The sequence below is a fragment of the Neoarius graeffei genome, chromosome 2 (assembly GCF_027579695.1).
Source record: "Neoarius graeffei isolate fNeoGra1 chromosome 2, fNeoGra1.pri, whole genome shotgun sequence".
NCBI classification, from domain to species: Eukaryota; Metazoa; Chordata; class Actinopteri; order Siluriformes; family Ariidae; genus Neoarius; species Neoarius graeffei.
This window is the reverse complement of record NC_083570.1, coordinates 64,757,523-64,778,643: the sequence shown is the minus strand read 5'-3', so window position 1 is coordinate 64,778,643 and position 21,121 is coordinate 64,757,523. Positions and strand designations below refer to the sequence as shown.

General features: G+C 41.5%; 1 protein-coding gene across 4 annotated transcripts; it reads left to right on the top strand.

Moving 5' to 3' along the window:
* The first annotated feature begins 227 nt into the window (after window positions 1-227).
* Window positions 228-20,534, top strand: incenp (inner centromere protein). Of its 4 annotated transcripts, none has more exons than XM_060914682.1 (21): window positions 228-372; window positions 1,249-1,398; window positions 1,524-1,631; window positions 2,022-2,644; window positions 5,097-5,160; window positions 5,234-5,300; window positions 5,658-5,796; window positions 7,177-7,210; window positions 7,298-7,397; window positions 7,553-7,687; window positions 7,875-7,892; window positions 11,406-11,515; window positions 11,622-11,745; window positions 11,887-12,009; window positions 17,757-17,947; window positions 18,061-18,175; window positions 18,636-18,740; window positions 18,834-18,917; window positions 18,998-19,087; window positions 19,641-19,788; window positions 19,952-20,534. In XM_060914682.1, exons 2-21 carry the CDS (start codon window positions 1,259-1,261, stop codon window positions 20,134-20,136), a joined length of 2,703 nt encoding a protein of 900 aa, XP_060770665.1. In that variant the 5' UTR covers window positions 228-372; window positions 1,249-1,258; the 3' UTR covers window positions 20,137-20,534. The 4 variants fall into 4 exon arrangements, with proteins under 4 accessions (XP_060770665.1, XP_060770668.1, XP_060770664.1 ...); XM_060914685.1 differs by having other exon boundaries at window positions 228-412; window positions 18,636-18,722; XM_060914681.1 differs by having other exon boundaries at window positions 228-412.
* Window positions 20,535-21,121: the final 587 nt, after the last annotated feature.

Here is a 21,121-nt window from a genome sequence, read left to right as displayed (position 1 = left end):
AAGGCGGAGCTAGATTTCTAGTTTCAGTTGGATTGGGTGGTTTGAATCAATGATGGACGTCCGGGTTGTCCAATCAAATTGACTGATTTTATACTTCCTCTAAGAAGACTGCCCATTTGTGTCAACTCGTCTGCTCTCTGTTGTGATTGGGCATATTGAGTCTGACAGACAAAGATATTGACCAATGGCTTGGCGTGTAGCCTCTGATTGGTGTTCTTAGAATTTTAAACTACTTAAACCGTTTTGAGCGGGTGGCTCGAAAGGACGATTTCCTACATATGAGAGAAATTGTAATTGTTTTTGTAGTGCAGCCGGGTTTGGATGTTGTTGATAAACGGAGACACGGGGCCAGAAGAAGACGTCTACTGAATTGTTAGGCTTATTTTTTGTTTTTGTTTTTTTTAACCAAAAGGTAGACTGGTTCAGTGTTTCTCTGAAGTTGATAGTGTGTTAGCTTTTTGTCGGTAGTTGTGGTAGCAAAGCTTCAACGGTTAGCAAATTGACTCGTTAGTTTAATGTTTTCTTAGGAACAATATCGAAACCTTGTTTTAACCAGATTTATTTTTTTTACACATTTTGTGTACGTGTTATGTATCAATGATCTAGGATGCTAATATTTTCTTTTGCTTACTGCTAGCTAGCTAGCTAGCTAACTAGCTACAGTCCAGTGGAATAAATAAATAAATAAAAAAAAACGCCTTAAACAATAAGCTGCATAATTATAATGAGCTACATGGTGGTGTCGTAGTTTAAATTACCTACATTTTACTGAGCCATTCAGAATAAATTTGGCAGTAACCGGAAGTAAATAATCAGTAGATTTGTTTCTAAACCACGGTTAAGTTAAAATGAGCCAAGCAGATACAGTGCTGTGATGCTGTTTTTCATGGCAGAATGCACAATGGGTAAATCCTGATATTTGTCGTGCATGGATCAAATGGATATCTTGACACTTTATATTGACAGTCTAAAAGCATGTGCAAAAAGTATGGACTTTTTGCACATGCCTTTTTATTTATCTTTTTCACTTTTAATTGAACAGTGTATTCCTGTCTTCAGATCTCATTTTAAAGGGGTCAACGTATGAGGTATATATGATCTGAAGTCCTGCTGCTGACCGAAAGGCATCCCTTATGTCCATTTCCTTAATTTGTAGCTACAGCTTTGTTGTTGTTTTTTTTTTTATGTTGTGCATTTTCTCAGTTCTGACTTCATCCCTCATTCAGTAGTCTCGTTTTGTGTTTTTAGGGACGCAGCCATGAGTTCCCTGCCAGAGGCCACGCGTTCTCTCATGCAGGTATTCAATGGGAAGCTGCAGGTGTTCACCAATGAGATCGAGACTGTCCACATGGTATGGCTGGAGGAGATTCAGCAAGAGGCTAAACGCATGTTCTCCAGGTATACAGTACAGATTTGCATCAGTGAACACTGCTGTTTCTGTTTTGTCTCAATGGATTTTGTTACTGTTGAGCTTGATCTGTCATTATGTGGAGAGAACTAATTCTCGGGGGTTTGTATTGCAGTGACTTTAGCACAGAGCCAGAGCTTATGCCAAAGACTCCATCACAGAAAAAGACAAACCGCAGGAAACGGGTGTCCACAGAGCTCAGTGACGCTCGTAGCAGAAGACGGTGAGAGTGAGGAGATTATACCATTGAATCGGTGTAAATACATGAGTTTTAGACTGTGCTTGTACTCATTGAGTACTATACATTGGCAATAATGCTGTTTTTAAAGAGGGATTACAGGCACTATTCTTACTCTCACCCAAAAAAAACCAACAAAAAACACCTCTGGTATATTTTGATAGGTTTTGTAGCTGTTGGAGCACAAACAGTAAAATTTTATTCCCTATTTGTGTATGATATATTTTTGCAATGTATAAAATATAGATGTACATGTTGACAGTATGTAACGGCCCAGAATTTCTATATTGGCACATTCTTACAAATCTTTAGTCATTATGTGTCTGTTGTAACCATTTTTCTTTTTTTTTATTACTTTTTTTTTTTCTCTTTCAGTTTTTCTAAGGGGAAGCGCAGTAACCTGCGACGTTCCTCAGTCCAGCTCACTCTAAATACAGTCTCTGAGTTGGTGGTTTCACATGTCCCCAATAACAGTATTGACAGTGTGGCTGAGGAGCCTGCTCGCCGCACACGCCGTAATAAAGCCACCGTAGCTGCAGACAGCGAGCCAGTCAAACGCAGCACGCGCAACAAAGCTGCCAAGGCAAAGGAGCAGGCTGAGAAGATGGCAGAGGAGTCGCCAGTTGCTCCACAGTCACCTGAGAATGTTTCAAAGAAAAAGGAGCACAAGGTAGAGGAGTCGTGCAGCTCTTCACCTCCTGTGCAGGCACTGGTGTCTGAGGTTGTGGTGAAAATCCCCTCAGTTGAGCGTCTTTCTGCTGAAAAGCTGCTTCAGTGCTCCCCCTCTTCTGGTCGCGCTGCACAGAAGATTACAATCGCAGATGCAGGTAGCCAGGCATCGATGCGGCGCTCAACCCGACACTCCCTGGTGGTGCGGCGCTCCCTAGCAGGCCTCAGGCACAATATGACGCAAGAAGCAGTGCGGCGTGCTTCTCGACGCTCATTCCTGAAGAAGAAGGCCAGGCTAGGCAACTCTACATGCAGCAGCACCGTCAGTGGTGAGATTACACATGCACACAATGACAGGATTTATTATAATATTTGGAGAAAGCCACTAAGTTTGAAAAATAGGATGGTTAAGCTTATGAAGAGCTGAGTCTTTCCATAGGCCAGGTTTCTATTCAAATAAAAAGTGTGTGTATATATATATATATATATATATATATATTATTTTTGAAATGTAGGTAATAGAAACATTTATTAAATAGTATGAAACAGTAACTTTAGCAGATAAATCCTTGTCCATTAGTGAAGTGATTTTGGAAACATTTTGTCAGGATGAAAACTGCAATTACTATATCTGATGATAAACTACAGTACGTTATAGCAGTGTTTTGTAATTCCATGTGACCTCAGGCTATGTGGAAGTTTTTCACTGTGGAGATTTGGTAACACATTAAAATCATAATGACCAACGTTAATCACAGGGATGTGACTTTTCCGCAAATTCGTGGAATTCTGCTTTTTTCACCTCAAAATTTGAAAAAAAAATTTCCGATTTTTCGCTCAAAAATCCTCATTCGTATCCTATTCATTCCGACTTTCAGTAATTCCGTCATTGAGATGAAACAAGGTACGTGATTGGCCCATCGCTCTGTAACAACCAATGAACGCGCTTGTTAGATAGCTGTACGTAAGCTCGCTTCAAACAGAGTTGAAAGATGGCAGCCTCCGTGATCGAGCGTAAAGATGCAAATCGAGTTAAAGAAATCGACAGAATAGTGAAAAACAAGTTCCGCTGGGAATGGTTGGAGAAAAAGGTTGCTACAGACGTTGGACATAAGACTGTGAGACATTTGTTCAGCGATTTTGTTCTTTGGGGAGAGGGCAGAGGTCTCTGGCTGTCAAGTTTGGGGCAGCTGGGACCTCCCCTGCCCGAGCTACGAGCGTGCAAAGTCGGGCTGGAGCCCGTGATAGAAACAAAACCTAAGTGGAGCGCCGCGGCTCGCCTCGGGGCGAATTACGTCCCGAGGCGCGGTGCTAGCGCGCCCTGCCCGCACTGGTTCTTTGGGGGGAGGGCAGAGGACTCTGGCTGTCAAGTTTGGGGAGGCTGGGACCTCCCCTGCTCGAGCTACGAGCGTGCAAAGTCGGGCAGGAGCCGCCGATGGGAAAGCGAAACTGAAGCCGAGCACCGTGGCTCTTCGTCCCGAGGCGCGGGGCTGGCGCGCCCTGCCCGCACTGTTTCTTTGGGGAGAGGGCAGAGGACCCTGGCTGTCAAGTTTGGGGCAGCTGGGACCTCCCCTGCCCGAGCTACGAACGTGCAAAGTCGGGCTGGAGCCCAGGATAGAAACGAAACCTAAGTGAGTGAACACAGTTTTGAATATCCTTAAGTGAGTGAACACTGTGGAGTTATGATTATCCTTTGGTGAGTGAACACTGTGGAGTTATGTATATGAAGTTGACATTGCTAGAGTAGAAACTGCAGAAAAAAGTGACTGATATGCTGGAACTGGACATGGATGCGAGCATCTTTTTCCTTTGAGAGTTCCTGAAGACTTGTGGATGAATTCTTATGTTGCATCATGTTTGTTTGAAAAGACACATTTAGGTATGTTCAACTTCGACAGTAATTGAAAGTATAAATTTTGTTTTTCCTTATACAATTTTATATTTATTCTAATGCAGATTTTAATTTAGAATGACATTTTTAGGTTTCATGTTTTGGCTTTTTGTCAGTTAAGAATAATTGAATTTACTATAGGGGCTCTGAGTTGCATGTTGACCATTAAATTGGCTTGAATTTGTTAATCATGACAAGTTTTTTCTTGTGTGTTTGCTTGCCATTTTAGTACAATTTTTAAGTCAGAAAACCCCAGAACCCAGGAGCTTTGGGGGGGCTTTGCCCCCCTTGTCCCCCCACCAGGGCGCTGCCCTGGACCAGCTGGGGGCCTACAGCCCCCAGACCCCCTGCTAAAATTTTCAGATAATTTCACCAGCCCCAAATCACATCCCTGTAATCAGTGCACTGTAGATCAGTTGTCTGTGCACCCACATTAGGTGATGAGATGATTAGGTAGGAAATTTTGCAATATTCTTGTTGGAAATGTCATGCCATAGTATGGTTCGTTTCTTTGTTTTTCATTTATTTATTTATGGGGGAGCAAAAAAAAAATTTGACAGCCTGTTGCTTCAGGACATGCGTAAGGCATTTTTATTACAAAATGTCTTTTTAATGGAACTGAGTTCCTGGCAAAAAGTTTGCCTCTTTTCCCCACTTGAATTATGGGCATAAACTTGGTGGGAGCTGAACTAATCTTTCCTGAAAGTTTGAACACGGATCCCTGGTTGCAGGCCTTCATTGCAGTGGCCAGTTGGGATTGAAGTTGATTATGGTCAATGTAAAACTAAATACTTATCCTGCCGTGTATAACATTGCTGATGCTTGAGGGGGTGTGGTTTTTTTTTTGTCTGTTTTTTTTTATAAAAAAAAAAAACAACTTGTTTGTGTAGGGGATGTGTCTGTGGATATAGAACCGGAGGAAAATGAGGAATTGCTGGAGGACAGGATGGAGGAGTAAGTAAAAAAATTTTCTTTCTTTGCAATGCTCAAGTTATGTATCTGAGATTAATCACCACCTCTGTTGTAGGGTGGTTACTGAGAGAGAGACAGCAGCAGCAGAATCTAATGTTAAAACTGAGCCAACCCAGCCTAAGGTAAAGATGTTCATTAGCATGGTCAGTTTAAAGTTCTCATGAGATTAAAAATTCATAATGACCTCGAGGAGTAGAAGCACATTCTCATATTTCAAAAGGTAAATAATTCATAAAATGAAATTTATATATGTCATAAACTCTAATAATAAAACCTCTAAAAGGCTCTAATAATTGACATTTACTATTTTCTTCATTTCCAAATTTTTTATTTTACTCAAGTTTCTGATTTAATATTAAGGCTAAGTATGTTTTCATTTGTGCAGCTGGCTTGCACTTTAATTTAAAAGCCACAATCTCTTAGCAGTTATCTTGTATATCCTCAAGTGATTTAGGGAATTCTCATACGTGTGTGTGCAGGTGCTTGATCAGGAGTCTGAGCCCATGAAGCATGTAGTGGAGGATGTTCCCAGACTGGTGGAGGAAGAAGTGACAGCATCTCCCAGTGTCCAGGAAAACTGCCGCTTCACCCGGTCCATGGCTCAGCCCTCAGGATCAGGTACCATGGTGTCTGAAGCTTCCACTTTATTGTTAAATTGGCCGTTAATGACTCTGACAAAAACTGGAGCTTGGGCTACACAATAAAGCCTAGCCATCATGAAGACAATTATTGCTTCAGGTGGTGTGGTTTAACAGCATGTTAAAGTGGATTTAATGTCCCTAAACCCCACTTTTTTTTTTTTTTTTTTTTTCCTCCTCCCCCTTGTACAAAGCAATAATCATGTTGATTGACCATGTGTTTTCAAACCATAGCTGATCCAAAAGGCCGTAAATGAATGTAAAATCAGCTGATTTTCATGGAATCTGGCGAGACTGAACCGGAAGATCCCAAAAGGGTGCGTGACATCACGTGTAACAAATCCAGGTCTCAATTTCATTCTCGTATGCAGCAGTAGTTAGACTAGTCTCAATATGGAATCATGTTTTGGAGAGAATTCTGATAGTGATTAGGATTCTTATGTTGGATGAAGGGGCAGATGATTATTAAGAATATTCTGGAGCAAATGGTTATCTTTTTGAGCCCCCAAGATGAGAAACTGCCAGTTAACTCAATTCATGACAGTCCCACTCACCGCCGATAGCGCACCACCAGCCAGAGAGAACTGGAAACACTGATTGGTTTGTGGATTTTTATTCCAAGCTGGCCATGGTAAAATATAGGGAAAATATTTACATGTACCTCAGTAAATTAAAACATATGAACTTTAAAACATACTTATTCAGTGTAATTATTGAAAGAAAATATGAAGTGGACGATAATAGGAGAGTCAACGAACTGTTCAAACGTCATTTATTAAATAAATGTTTTTTTTTTTTTTTCTCCAGTAATTCTCATGTGGTCGTTCTGGTGGTGATGAACACTTGATGAATCTAATTTATTATTAGTAGGCGACATGAAATCTGCCCACTTCGTTTGTACAAACCTCACCCACTGTTGCTTTAGATTAGTGTCATTTCTCGGAAATTTGTGAATTGAATGTCCTGTTATATATCAATTTGAATGTCCAAACACAATGCAGCGCTTTCCTATCGTTATTTTTGTAAGATTTCAACAAAAATGTATCCAATTTCAGGGAGTAAACAAGCACAGTGTCAAAGGAACCAAAATGACCCAGATAACCAGGGTTCCATGCGTGACGTCATGCGAGATTAGCCCTGGGGCAAGGCTGCCTTTTTCCGGGATCCGAAAGCCGCGATTTATCGATTAGTTTTATGCTTGATGATAAAATAACCAATATTATCCCCCAAGCTTTATTAAGTCATTTTGGTTGTTACTAATAAAATATTCATTTTAAAGTGTTACAATAAGGCATTACATACACTTTTTTTTTTTAATAAAAGTCCTGAAATGGTTGCAACTCTGTGTGTTTATCTGTAGATGACAGTGGGAAAAACGCTCAGGATGATGTTCGGTAAGTTTGCTTTGCTAATACTCTGTTTTAGCTTGTGCTAATTTTATATAGTTTAGAATAGTGTGTACTAGTAGTTGTGTGTTTCAGGGCCTCTCGCTCAGCTTCCAAACGTGCAGCCGCAGAGGCAGCAGCAGAAGCATTCAGCACCCCCAAGAAGAAGCACTCTCCTCCCAAGAAGTGCATGACTGTAAGACCCCTTCCATAATTAACCAATTGTAATGCTCCTCAGGGATCAGCTATTTCTGTCTATATCTCTTCTGAATGTTAGTTAATCGGGAAATTGTTGACATTCCTTGGTCTAGTTTTAAATTACCTACATGCGTTTTGTTTTGGCTGTAATAGGGCATCACACCCGGCATGCGCTCTTTCCTGCACACGGTGCAGAAGAACCAGCTGCTGATGATGACTCCAAACTCTCTTGGTCGTAGCTCTGTCATGAAATCCTTTATTAAACAGAGTGGAAAACTTGATGTCAAGGTAACAGTCTGCTCACCTCACACAGACCATTAATGCTAAAATTACACTGCTTATCAAGGTCTTTCATCACATAGATTGTGGGCTTGGAATTGTTTCACTTAGATATTTGATCACGACTAATGGGTTAAAAGCAGATGTAGCATACTTGCTGAGCTAGTAATCCTGCTCTTGTTTGTTCCCCCCCCAGTTGAGCACTGGCTCAGTGGTAAGTTAAACTCTGGTATTGGTTTAAGCCACTGACCTTTTTTTGTTTGTTTGTTTGTTTGTTTGTTTATTTGTTTGGGAGGTCTGTGTACACATGTAATTGGGTGCTTACTTTTTGGCATCTAACATTTAGGGGTGTAATGGTTCACCTTGCTCACGGTTCTGTTTAGTCCTCAGTATTTGTGTCAACATCGTTAGTCTTAAAGGTCATAGGTAAGGGTTAAGGGTTGGAGGTGAAACATAGAATATCAAATGTATTGTTTTAGAAGAACGACCCAAAAAGCTAATTCAATTTTCCTAGTGTCTAATTTGCACTCTAAAATTGAATAAAACGCTTAAAATATACTGTTTTGCTCAATTTCTGAAGGTTTGTTTACATCTCACTTATGCGCACTTTCACCGCCAGGGGACCGTCGTCATGACGTCATTTAAGCCAAACAGACTGGGAACAGTTCTGTGTTTATTGCGAACCGAGCACACGTGTACGAACTTTGGTCGTGAGAGGTTGTGTAAAATGTCCGAAAGCGATAACGATTTTGAAGTAGGAACTCTCCAAATTGAATATCGAGAGGTGAAACCATATATGTATGAACCTATGGCCGTTGTGAAGCAATCGGTGAACGTGGCTCACTGTTTTGACTGTGCAGCCTTGGAATCGGACAGTGACTCGGCCGACTCTGATCGCGGTGACCCCAGACCTCAACAAGACTCGCGCCCAAACGAATTATCCTGGTAGTTATGATAAATTCCTACTTTTGTCGTAATACTAAATAAGAGCCCTTTTGAAGAATAATTAAACCGCCCTCCCTAGTGGATATAGGTAACGATTACTTGACAGTGCGCCGGTAGGCCACATTAGCCTGCCATCTGCGGCATTATACTATTTATAGCTTACTCTGAGCGAGGAAATATCCCTTTGTCTCATTTCCACAATGATTGTACAGGATCCCTCAGGATTCTTGACTTGTCAATTGCAAGCAAAAGTAAAAATGTTTCCCTCCAATCTTCTCCCTTTTGCTTGAGCGTTGCTGCTCCGTGTCGTCTTTGACTGCTTGACTGTTTGTTTGTTTTTGTTTTTCCACCCCCTCACGCACACAATCCACTCTGTCCGCCTCTTCTCCTGTTTCGGAAAAAGCCAGCCCTCTGGCTTCACGCGCACAATCCACTCTCTCTGCCTCGTCTCCTCTTCCGGGGGAAAAAAACAACCCTCTGGCTTCATGTGCACAATCCACTCTCTCTGCCTTGTCTCCTCTTTCGGAAAAAGCCAATCCTCTCGCTCTGCCTCTTCTCCTCTTTCGGAAAAAGCCAATCCTCTCGCTCTGCCTCTTCTCCTCTTTCGGAAAAAGCCAATCCTCTCGCTCTGCCTCTTCTCCTCTTTCGGAAAAAGCCAATCCTCTCGCTCTGCCTCTTCTCCTCCTCTTTCGGAAAAAGCCAACCCTCTCGCTCTTCCTCTTCTCCTCTTTTGGAAAAAGCCAACCCTCTCGCTCCGCCTCTTCTCCTCTTTTGGAAAAAGCCAACCCTCTCGCTCCGCCTCTTCTCCTCCTCTTTTGGAAAAAGCCAACCCTCTCGCTGTGCCTCTTCTCCTCTCTTGGAAAAAGCCAACCCTCTCGCTCCGCCTCTTTTCCTCTTTTGGAAAAAGCCAACCCTCTCGCTCTGCCGCTTCTCCTCTCTTGGAAAAAGCCAATCCTCTCGCTCTGCCTCTTCTCCTCTCTTGGAAAAAGCCAATCCTCTTGCTCTGCCTCTTCTCCTCTTTTGGAAAAAGCCAACCCTCTCGCTCTGCGTCTTCTCCTCTCTCGGAAAAAGGTAAAAACTTCTTTCTGAACCGGTCCCGTTGTTACAGTTCACTGTACAACAATAAGGCATGGGCTTTTTCTTTGGAAATTCCTGAACGCACGTCTGCACTCGAGCCGAACGGCAATGTAAGTAAATGGAAGTGGACTCAACTCAAGCGGTTTGTTTGGCTTAAATGACGTCACGCGCCAAGTGGTCACGAAAATAGCCGAACAGAAATTCGCCGCGATCCGCACTAACTTATTTTAATTATTACTTATTAACAATACTGCTTGGGACCAGAAGAAAATTACAGAAGGTTTTTAACATATAAAGTTTCAAATGTGCATAAAATTAAAACTGTTGCCTATGACCTTTTAAACTCTGGTCTGCTTGGGATTTTGTATTGTGGCTCGCATGTTAACACTGACCAGATTCTGCATGATTTGGTTTGTTCCTGTATCAAATTCTATACACCAAATTACTGCCTTCTTTATTGTTTGTGCACAATCAGAATTTAACACCAAACATCACTGAAGGAGCTGTGCTTTATAGTGCCTTTCCACTTGACAGTGCAGCATGACTTGATGTGAGAGAATTACGTTTTCACTGCCACGTAAGCCGTGCGCTATCCTTGCTGAATTTGGTTCTCCTTTGTGTCCGAGTACCAAGTCGGTCTAACAGGGACATACAGGTGGACCTAAAATAGTCCATTGATTGGTCACATGCAGTCATCCTGAGTGTCTGGAGTCACTTCTCTTGCATAGTAGTAGTGTAGAAAATATCTGGCAAAGTTTTTTGCTTGCCAAGTTTTTTGGCTGATTTTAGTGAATTAACATCAACATTTCACATCAGTTTTATCCATCTATCCATTTTGTCTGTTTAATCAATTCAATTCAGATGTATTTATTTACACACAATTTACCTTTTATTTTACATTTTATACCTCGGTTCCTTTCTGCCATCTTCTAGCGTGCCTTAAATGGCTCCCTATTCACTTTGTTTACACCCTATATAAAGTATAACATAATGGTGCTGTACATCCTATGTAATGCCATATATATATATATATATATATATATATATATATATATATATATATATATATATATATATATATATATATTAGTATAGAATACCATTTGCATTTCAGCTTTAGAACCTGTGCATATCTAAAGTTTAAGTATTGGTGCACTAATTTGGTGTGCATTTTGCAGTTAAGTAAGGATTGCTGCACTAATTTGGTGTGCATTTTGCAGTTAAGTAAGGATTGCTGTGTCTCCTGCCCATTACTGGTATTCCCAGACATACTCTCACTTGTACGTGACAATAAATCATCACATGTATTTGGCCCAGTTATTGATTTGTCCTGGGTTCTGATTTGTTACTGACTTGTGCCGTGCTATACCGTTCGGTGGAAAATTGCTATTTTAGTACCTAGTTTTGCACCATTGATTAAAGCTGTTACATCCCCATTTGGGATAAGGGACTCGTACTGTTCATGTGTCAAGGATTATTCGACCTTACTAAAAGATGGGTGTATATTTGGCAATGCTTTACTACTCCAATACATGGCTATGACTTGAGTTCCAAAGGCTGCACCTGGGTGGGGGGACCATTTACTTATTAATCATCCTAATTTCCAACCCAATTAACGTCTCATTAAAATCACCCCATGGCTGTCAGATTTGGCACTGTGTGTGTTTGTCATTACTCTCCCTGACCTACCTACCTCTTCGGTCAGGAGCGGGAGCGACAGAAATGGGATGCTCTTAACAAGAAGATTGAACAAGAAAATGAAAGAAAGAAAAAGCTGGAGGAGGAGAGAAGGAAGAAACAGGAAGAAATGAAAAAGTATGAAAGTGTCTCTCTCTCTCTCTCTCTCTCTCCTACAAAAATAAATAAAATCCAGTGTGTGTGTTTTTGAGGAGATTAAGCTATAGAAATGTCTCCTTTTTAGGAAACGGGACGAGCGTTTGAGACGGGTAGTGGAGGCCCGAGTGAAAGGAGAAAAGGAGAAGGAGCTGGAAAAGAAGAAAAAAATAGAAGAGAAAATGGCACAAATGGAGAAGAAAAACGATATGGTTGGTTATCATTTAACAAGTGTTCTGCTCATTGAATGCAATTTGTAGGTTTTTGTTTCAAGTTAAAATCTTTATATAATTGAGAGGCTCCTATGAACAGGTTTGTAAGTCTAGATTGTAACCTTTATCTTGCACTGTCAGATGCGTGTGGAGCGGCTCGCTGAGGAGAAAGCTAAGAAAAAAGTGGCAACGAAGCGTCAAGAGGAATTGGAACTTCGCAAGAAACAGGAAGAAGCAGCACGGAAGAAAAAGCTTCAGCAAGTTGTGAGCACTTTCATACTTAATCCCACTGCATGAAAATGTTTTAGAAAATGTCCGTCTTTGTTCTAAAATACAGAAGCTGCTACTGGCCTTTCTTATTTTCAGAAATTCATTGTTTCAACAAAATGTCACACTTTCAATCTTGAAAGTGGACGGCCTTTCGATTTCATAAACTTGGTGAAATTTAGACTACGTTCAGACTGCAGCCTGAAACGACCCATATCCGATTTTTTTTGCCCATATGTGACCTGTATCCGATTTGTTATTGACAATCTGAATGACGCAGATCCGATTTTTTTCACATGCGACCCAGGCCGCTTGGATATGTGGTCCTAAATCCGATGCATATCCGATATTTTCACATGCGACTGCAGTCTGACCGGACAGGTCGCATTCATGCGACCTACACGTCATCAACAAGAGACAAACGTCACTATTCTGCGTTGGCTAATCCCGCCTCTTTGGTGGAAAACAACATTTGTACAGTTTTCAGAATTTAAATAGACTTTTATAGAATTGATCAAGCTAATGGTGGATTTGGTAGGGACCTGGATGTTGATCTGTTAGCCTGATTAAATAAAACAGTTTCTATAACTGATTTATAACTTAAACCATCCTGTATTACTTTATAAGATTGTTCTGGAAATTTCCAGTAATTTGACACCTTCGGTCTCATTAGTCTGCTGTTAATCAGATTATTGTGTGAGTTCCGCTGCCGCCACAAAAACCACATCGCCAGGTCTCGCCTCATCTCCATCGCAAACTGCACTGGTTTCTGCACCTTGAGCCAGCACTGAGAGAAGCTGCAGAATTCAGCTGGCTATAAACAATCTAAATAAATATTTATAAAAATGTAGAAAAAGTTTATTAATATGACGAAATAAATATGTGCAAATTATTAAGCCTGAATTAAGAGTTTGGTAATACAGCGGCCGTATCCCAAATGACTGCCTACTGAAGCTCGAGTGCACTATAGAGTTTAAAAATCCATTACTTCCTAGTAACATGTAGTACACTTATAGAAATTAGAGAGACATTTAGGAGTCAACCCTCGTTACCAGGCTACACGTTTTCATTTCAGTTCAGAAACAAACACACACGAGACCTCACACTTTAACACTAACCAGATAATTAAACAAACAAACAAAAAAAAGAAATCATTAAACATGAGTGCGCTTTTTTTTTTTTTTTTAACGTATTACGTAGATGTGCTTATTACGTGTCAGTTTGCGCATGCGGGACACTTTTGGGTCGTTTTCCGTTCATATTGGAGATCGCATACAAGTCTCATATAATTGGTAATGTGAACGGCCTAACAAAAAAATCGGATTTCACAACAAATCGGATATGGGTCGTTTCAGGTTGCAGTCTTAGGTGGGGTTTACATTAGACCGTATCAGCGGATCATCAGATTGACGTTTTTAAAACGATTAACATGCACACAGCAACACCAATAAACGATTCGCCTGCACACAGCAACGCCAATACACGGATACGCTCGGCTCCGCAGGCATCCTGCGCTCCAAATCACTCCGCCCTGAACAGCGAGTGCCCTCTGGAGGGTGCGCACTCCGGCCCTGCGCAGCTCACACAGCGCGTGAGTGAAGCGCACGAGCAGTAATTCGGGACTGAGCCGCTGTGTGTGTGATCTCAGTGCATATCGGGCATGCGCGTCACTTACCACTTGCAAGTGGAAGGATGGCAAGCCTAAAGACAATCATAACTACACAATGGGCAGTATTTGCATCAGTATTTGCAGTATTTTCATACTTTTATACTCTTTAATGAAAGGTGATACAAGGCAGAAGTCCACGCCGTTTTTCAGCAGTCGTGTCACATGACCAACGCCAGCGAATCAGGAAGGTGGATGTCAGTGACGTTGTCCAATGACGACGCCAGCTAGAGCTCAGCACAGTGTATCTGCGTATTCTCAATGTTTACACAGCACCAGACCAGATACGATCTAGATTGAATACGTGGACGCTGGCGGATTCCCGTTTCCCGGCGTTTCCAGGCGGTTTAATGTAAACGGACAGTGCATCCGCAAAGAAAACGAGACAGATACGGTCTAATGTAAACTTGGCCTTAACGTAGTGTTAGTTCCCTCTGAAATTTGGTCATTGTGATGTAAGTTTATTTCTGTAATATCTCACAAAAATGCAGGCCATTCTGTGGCTGGCAAGTTCTGTACTTTGAGTGGATTCCCTAGCAAATAATGTGCAAGCGATTTCATGCTTCAAGCAGACAGAGGACTGACGGTTACATCATTCTGTCGCTAAGCAAACAGCTGATCACACCAGGGTGCTCACTGACCACCAATATTTATTAGTTTGGTCCTGCGTTTCCTTTCCTTCGTATATAACGTGTCTTCTCGATTTCCGTTACTGTAGTTGGTTTTTCACGTTTCATTTGCACACTCACTCGTCCATTTTTCTCTCAAGTTTCAAATTCGTATCCCACAATGCCTTGCGCGAACAGGGAAAGCCCACCACGTGATGCATGGCAGTCTCTTGTTTTGTGTCATGGTGAAGCAAGAAAAAAAACAGTGGAGAATTTAGGGCCACGGGGCTCTCAATTCATTAATTTTTATTTATTTAAAAAAATAATAAAATTGGAAGTTTGTAATTTGAATTCAGTAGCTTTCGGTCCACTAAATAAAAATAATTGGGTGTCGGGAAAATTGTTTTTATGACCTACACTTGAAAAATCTGAAAGGCAGTCTAGCTTTAAACTTCAGTGTAGTTATATTTGAGTAAAAACATACCAAAATTGAGGGGGAGATGTATAAAAATATGCTCGCGCTCGTTTTGAATTTGATGTCAGCAGTATGTTTCAAAGTTGGGACAGGGGTTATGTTTACCACGGTGTTGCATCACCTCGAATTTTAACAATCTGTAAATGTTTGGGAACTGAGGAGACCAATTGCTCTAGTTTTGAAAGAGAAACGTTGTCCCGTTCTTGCCTGATGCACAATTTCAGTTGCTCAACTGTTAGAGGGACAAAATGCTTTGTTGTATTTTGTGCTTCATAATGCACCAAACATTTTAAATGGGAGACAAATCTGGACTACAGGCAGGCCAATTTAGCACCTGGACAAACTTATTTTTTTAAACTATGGAGCTATGCAATTTTAATGTGCAGAAAGCAGTTTGGCTTTGTCTTGCTGAAAGAAGGAAGGCCTTCCCTGAAAAAAGATTTTGTCTGGATTAGATGAGAACTTTATTGATCCCTTTGGGAGGGTTCCCTCAGGGAAATTAAGATTCCAGCAGCATCATTACAGATGAACAGAGAAAATAAATAGAGAGAACTTCTAGATAAATTAAAACAAATTATTTACATATACAAATAAAAAGAATAAGATATGGGGAAGAAGGGAAAGGGGGGGCAGCATGAGAGAGATTGCACATTATATTGCACATTGTCCGGTATTGCTTATTGTTAGGCTAGGCTACTGCTCCTTCCAGTCCTCTGTCCTCCTGTTACCCCTCCTCCCCCCTAGAGAGGAGTTGTACAGTCTGATGGCGTGAGGGACAAAGGAGTTTTTGAGTCTGTTCGTCCTGCACTTGGGAAGGAGCATTCTGTCACTGAACAGGCTCCTCTGGTTGCTGATGACGGTGTGCAGAGGGTGACTGGCATCGTCCGTGATGTTCAATAGTTTGCCCATAGACCTCTTCTCTGCCACCGTCACCAGAGAGTCCAGCTTCATGCCGACCACAGAGCCGGCCCGCCTGATCAGTTTGTCCAGCCTGGATGTGTCCTCCTTGGATGTGCTGCCCCCCAGCACACCACGGTGTAAAACAGGACACTGGCGACCACAGACTGATAGAACATCCACAGGAGTTTCCTGCAGATGTTAAAGGACCGCAGCCTCCTAAGGAAGTATAGCCTGCTCTGTCCCTTCCTGTATAAGTGTTTGGTGTTGCAAGTCCAGTCCAGCTTGTTGTCCAGCCACAGCCTGAGGTACTTGTAGGAATCCACAGCCTCCACCTAGACTACCTCGATCAGAACTGGTTGTGACCTTGGTCTGGACCTCCCAAAGTCAATGACCAGCTCCTTGGTCTTCGAGGTGTTGAGCTGCAGATGGTTCCTGTTGCACCACACAGCAAAGTCCCTCACCAGGCTCCTATACTCCTCCTCTCTGTCGTCACTGATACACCCAACGATAGCTGTGTCATCGGCAAACTTCTGAATGTGACACAGCTCCGAGTTGTAACAGAAGTCTGCGGTGTACAGGGTGAAGAGAAGAGGGGCCAGCACCGTGCCCTGGGGTGCTCCGGTGCTGCTAATCAGTGTCAGATGTGATGTCCTTCAGCCTGACGTACTGTGGCCGGTCACTGAGGTAGCTGGAGATCCAGGTGGCCAGGCAGGGGTCCACTCGCATCCGGTTCAGTTTGTCCTGAAGCAATAGGGTTCTGGATGGTGTTGAAGGCACTCGAGATAGCAGCATGTTGCTCTGAAGTAAGTGTGTGTGTGTGTGTGTGTGTGTGTGTGTGTGTGTGTGTGTGTGTGTGTGTGTGTGTGTGTGTGTGTGTGTATTAGTTATATAATCATTCATTCAGTATTAATCGTGCCTTCTGAGATGTGCACTAATGCACCCTCATACCATCACAGATGCTGGCTTTTGAACTGATAAGCCGGATGGTCCCTCTCCTCTTTTGCCTAGAGGGACATGGTGTCCATGATTTCTAAAAATTTCTACTTTTGATTCATCAGACTTCGGAACAATTTTCCACTTTTGTCTCAGTCCATCGTAAAAGAGCTCGGGCCCAGAGGAGGCGGTGGTGTTTCTGGATATTATTTATCTGGTTTTAACTTGCATTTGTGGATGCAGTAATGAACTCTCTTCACACACGATGGTTTTCTGAAGTGTTCTTGAGTCAATACAGTGATTTCCACTACAGACATGTCTGCTTTTAATGCAGTGTCGCCTGAGGGCCTGAAGATCACAGGCATCCAATGTCAGTTTTCAGCCTTGTCTCTTGCATACAGAGATTTCTCCAGATTCTGTGAATCATTTAATGATCTGTACCACAGATGATGTGATCCCCAAATTCTTTGAAATTTTACATTGAGGAAAGTTTTGTAAATTGTTGCACTGTTTGCCCACGCAGTCTTTCACAGAGCAGTGAACCCCTCCCCATCTTTACTTCTGAGAGACTCAGCCTCTCTGGGATGCTCTTTTTATACCCAATCATGTTACTGACCTGTTACCAATTAACCAAATGAGGGTTGGATTTTTTTGGGGGGGGGTTAGCATTACTCAATTTTTTCAGTCTTTTGTTGCCCCATTCCAACTTTTCTGAAATGTGTTGCTGACATCAAGTTCAAAATGAGCATCTTTTTTTTTTTTTTTTTTTTTTTTTTAACTAACATTTCTCAGTTAAAAAAAATGGAGTGGGGGCATTGTGGCTCAGGCGGCTAAGGCACCATACCATAAATCCGGGGACCCAGGTTCGATTCTGACCCGAGGTCATTTCCTGATCCCTCCCCGTCTCTCTCTCCCGCTCATTTCCTGTCTCTACACTGTCCTATCCAATAAAGGTGAAAAAAGCCCCCCAAAAAAATATTTAAAAAATGGAGGGTTTTGTTTTTTTGGACTTGGGTTTTTAGATGGATCAGATGCACTGCAACCTTGCTCTATAACCAAAGTCTTTTCCCCAATCTTCCAAATATTTTCTGAAAGTTGATGTTGGAAAGCCACATCATCCATCCCTACTGAATGTCACGCTGAAGTATGTGTTCCTTCCCAGGAGGAGGAAGAGCGGCGACACCAGGAGCTCCTGGCCAAGCGTAAGGCTGAGGAGGAGAGGGAGAAGGCACGCAAACAAGCCGAGGCTGCTCGTGCTCTGGAGCTCAAGAAGGAGCAAGAGCGGGAACGAGAGCGCGAGAGGCAACATGAGGAGAGAGAGAGGGAGCGAGAACGACAGGCTGCTGCTGAGAGGTTGGTGCTGAAAACTCCCCAAATCGGTCATTTTTCTCATACTTTTTTAATTCTTGATGGTATTACATGGGGAAAATGGGGCAAGCACATAATAGGAAATTAAACTGTTTCAGAGAGCAGTTAGAGCGGGAGAGAGTGGAGCGGGAGAAGGCCATAGCTCTTCAGAAGGAACTGGAGAGAGCAGCCAAGGAGAAAGAGAGGAGAGAGCTGGAGGAGAAGAGGAGGAAGGTCAGTCTCTGACCTCTGCTCCTGTAATTCACAGTGGCCATCAAGAAAACATTTTTCAAGTTTATTGTGGGTGTTTGTTTTCGATTATTTTGGGAGGGACAGGGAGGTTGCTTTTAGATTGTGTTCTCTATGTACTAGGGGGTTTCAGGCATTATCATTTTGGGTTGTGCATCCCACCAAGCATGAACTTTAGGAGGAGTGGTTGAATGATGTTCATGGATTGTCACTGTAACCAGCAGATGAACTGATTCAGTCGATTAGGAATCAATCCAAATCCGTGTCACAGCAAGGTCAAATGTCATCCTCTTTAGTTTTTCTTCAATAGCTACTCATAGGTTGTTTTTTTTTTTTTTAAGTATTTCAGGCATACAAATTTGTAACAAGGACTAGACTTGTTGGCATGCATTTATAGGAATTTCAGAGATAAAATATTCAGATCAAGTGTGCATTATTCATTTAGGAAGAAGAGCAGAAAAGGGCTGAGGAGCAGAAAAGGGCTGAGGAGGAGAGAATGGCCCAACAGAAACGTGCTGCTGCTGCTGCTACTGTACCCACTACATCCACTGTATTATTACTGTTATTATTACTAAAGTAACTGGAATCCTTCATGCTACCTTACCATTAATTGTGTTGAATTATATTTTGTCCACCTTTCCAGACTGTTGTAAAACTGCCTGTCAGCAAAACTCTTAACACCACATTTACACACAGTCCTGCACTAAATGTTACTGTAGATATTGAGGTGAGACTCTTGTCTTCTACTGCCAGATCACTTACCTTATTTTCAGGTATTGGTGGTATTCAGTTGTTCGTCTCTTTCAGCAATCAGTCATGAAAACTCCTGCTGCCAAAGGGACGGCTCATAAGACGATTGATCAGGGATCAGCACTGAATGTTACTGTAGATGTTGAGGTAAGTTAACGCTTGTCTCCCTTTAAGATTAATGCTTGTTTATTAATCTGGTAAAGGCCATCTGAGTAGAGTTCTTGCCATACTAGAATTTCACAATACCAAAAAAAATGCCAATGAGACCTGAAAGCTGAATTTGTCAGCAGTTAAAGGTGGAGTTTGACAAGGTGATAAATTTACATGCCAAAATCTTGCAGTTGTAATGAACTGCTGAAATATTTATTAAAACGGATTGAGTGCTCATATTTTAATAGACCCCCCCCCAGTATATAATCAGTATAGCGCCATACTATCACACAGCATCTCTCAGTATATAAAATAATTTTTTCTTTCCTCATGAGTGCATTGATGTATCTGTATGCAACGGTGCTTGTTAGGTTAAACACAAAGCTGTTTTCTTTGAATGGAACAGCTCTTTAAAATATGGTAACTGGATTCATATGTTCAAGGTCACCTTCCTTTAAATTTGTTATTGTACAGACTGGAAAAGTTGTGTGTCTGGATGATGTGGTGGTCTACACCAGAGGATAAACTGTTTATGACTTGTATCCTACAGCAGTCTCCACAGTCCTACCAGATTACACCTAAAGGTAAGAAGGTTGAGGTTTTAGTCAATCCAGAGGACTATGGCATGGATCAGAACAGTGATGACTCTACAGATGATGAGTCGGCACCCAGGAAACCCATCCCTTCATGGGCTGAGGGTAAGATATCGGCACCTCTCTCTCTCTCTCTCTCTCTCTCTTGTGTGTGTTGGGGAGGGGTTCTTTGGAGGTTTGATTTTACTTGCCCTTGCCTCTATTTTTTTTTTTTTCTTCAAAAGTGGTTTTAACAGAATATATTAAGCATAGACTCTTGTGTATACAGGCATGCAGCTTCAGCAAGCTATTATGAAGCAGTATTATGACCCACTGGATCTCCACTCCTACTTTGGGAATGTTGAGCAGCCTAAACTAGAGAAGATTTTCCAAAGGAGCAAACCACGTTTCTTCAAGCGCACAAGCTCTGCTGTCTGGCACTCCCCTCCACGCATGGGTGCCATGCCCAACTAGCTGGAAACTGTTGTTAGCCTTGTTTATTTTTCTGTCTTTTTATATATGTAAGCATTTTAGGTTTGTGTTTGTATAAAACATTTGGATTTCACTTTAAATAAAGTGCTATAAAATGTATCAGAAGTAGAGTAATACAAAATCAAAAATGGTTTTGCAACAAAATGCTGTGGCAATGCACCCCTCTGGTTTTCTTTTCTTTTTTTTTTTTTTTTAAACCTACAGTATTTCTTAATACTGTTAGGAATGATGGTCTTCATACATTCATTAGGAAATGGCATGGCCACTTTGGGATACACTCTCTTATGGTTTATAGAAATCACTATATGTCTAATGTAAAATTCTCTGCTTAAAACCTGCATAATCTTAATGTTTGTTGTGAAATGAAGCAGTTTAATTGATCAGAGTTTGTGTCATTAATTCCCCCCTGATTTTCATTTTGAACCTTCCAATATATTTAAACATGCAGGGTTTAAGTTCCCCACATTTGTCTGAGTAGTTGGGGGGGGGAGAGAGTTAAGTTTTAATATCTTCTCATTTAAGTATAGACTTTTTACCAAACTGTCATATTTTCTTTTTTTAATATGCTGAGAAAAAGAAACTCTCATTGCCTAAATATTTCAGCGATATGCTGTTTTGTGTCTTTATTGGGTGGGTTTTTCTTTTTTCTTTTTTTTTTTTAAAGAGTAAACTAAAGTTTGATTTCTTTTTGCCCTTAAATGATAGAATAAAAGTTACATAACCAAAAGGTGCATGTTTCCTCAGCCTAGGGAATTAATCATGACATTCAGTTAAAAATGAGAGCATGTAATTATTTCAAAAATCCACATTTATTATAACGTGGTGTACAGTATGCATACTGTAGTCATTACATTATACCATGTATCTCATTATCCCCTCATATCGCACTTAGGAACACCTGTATACCTATTCATTAATGCAGTTATTTAATCAGCTAATCATGTGGCAGCAGTGCAATGCATAAAAT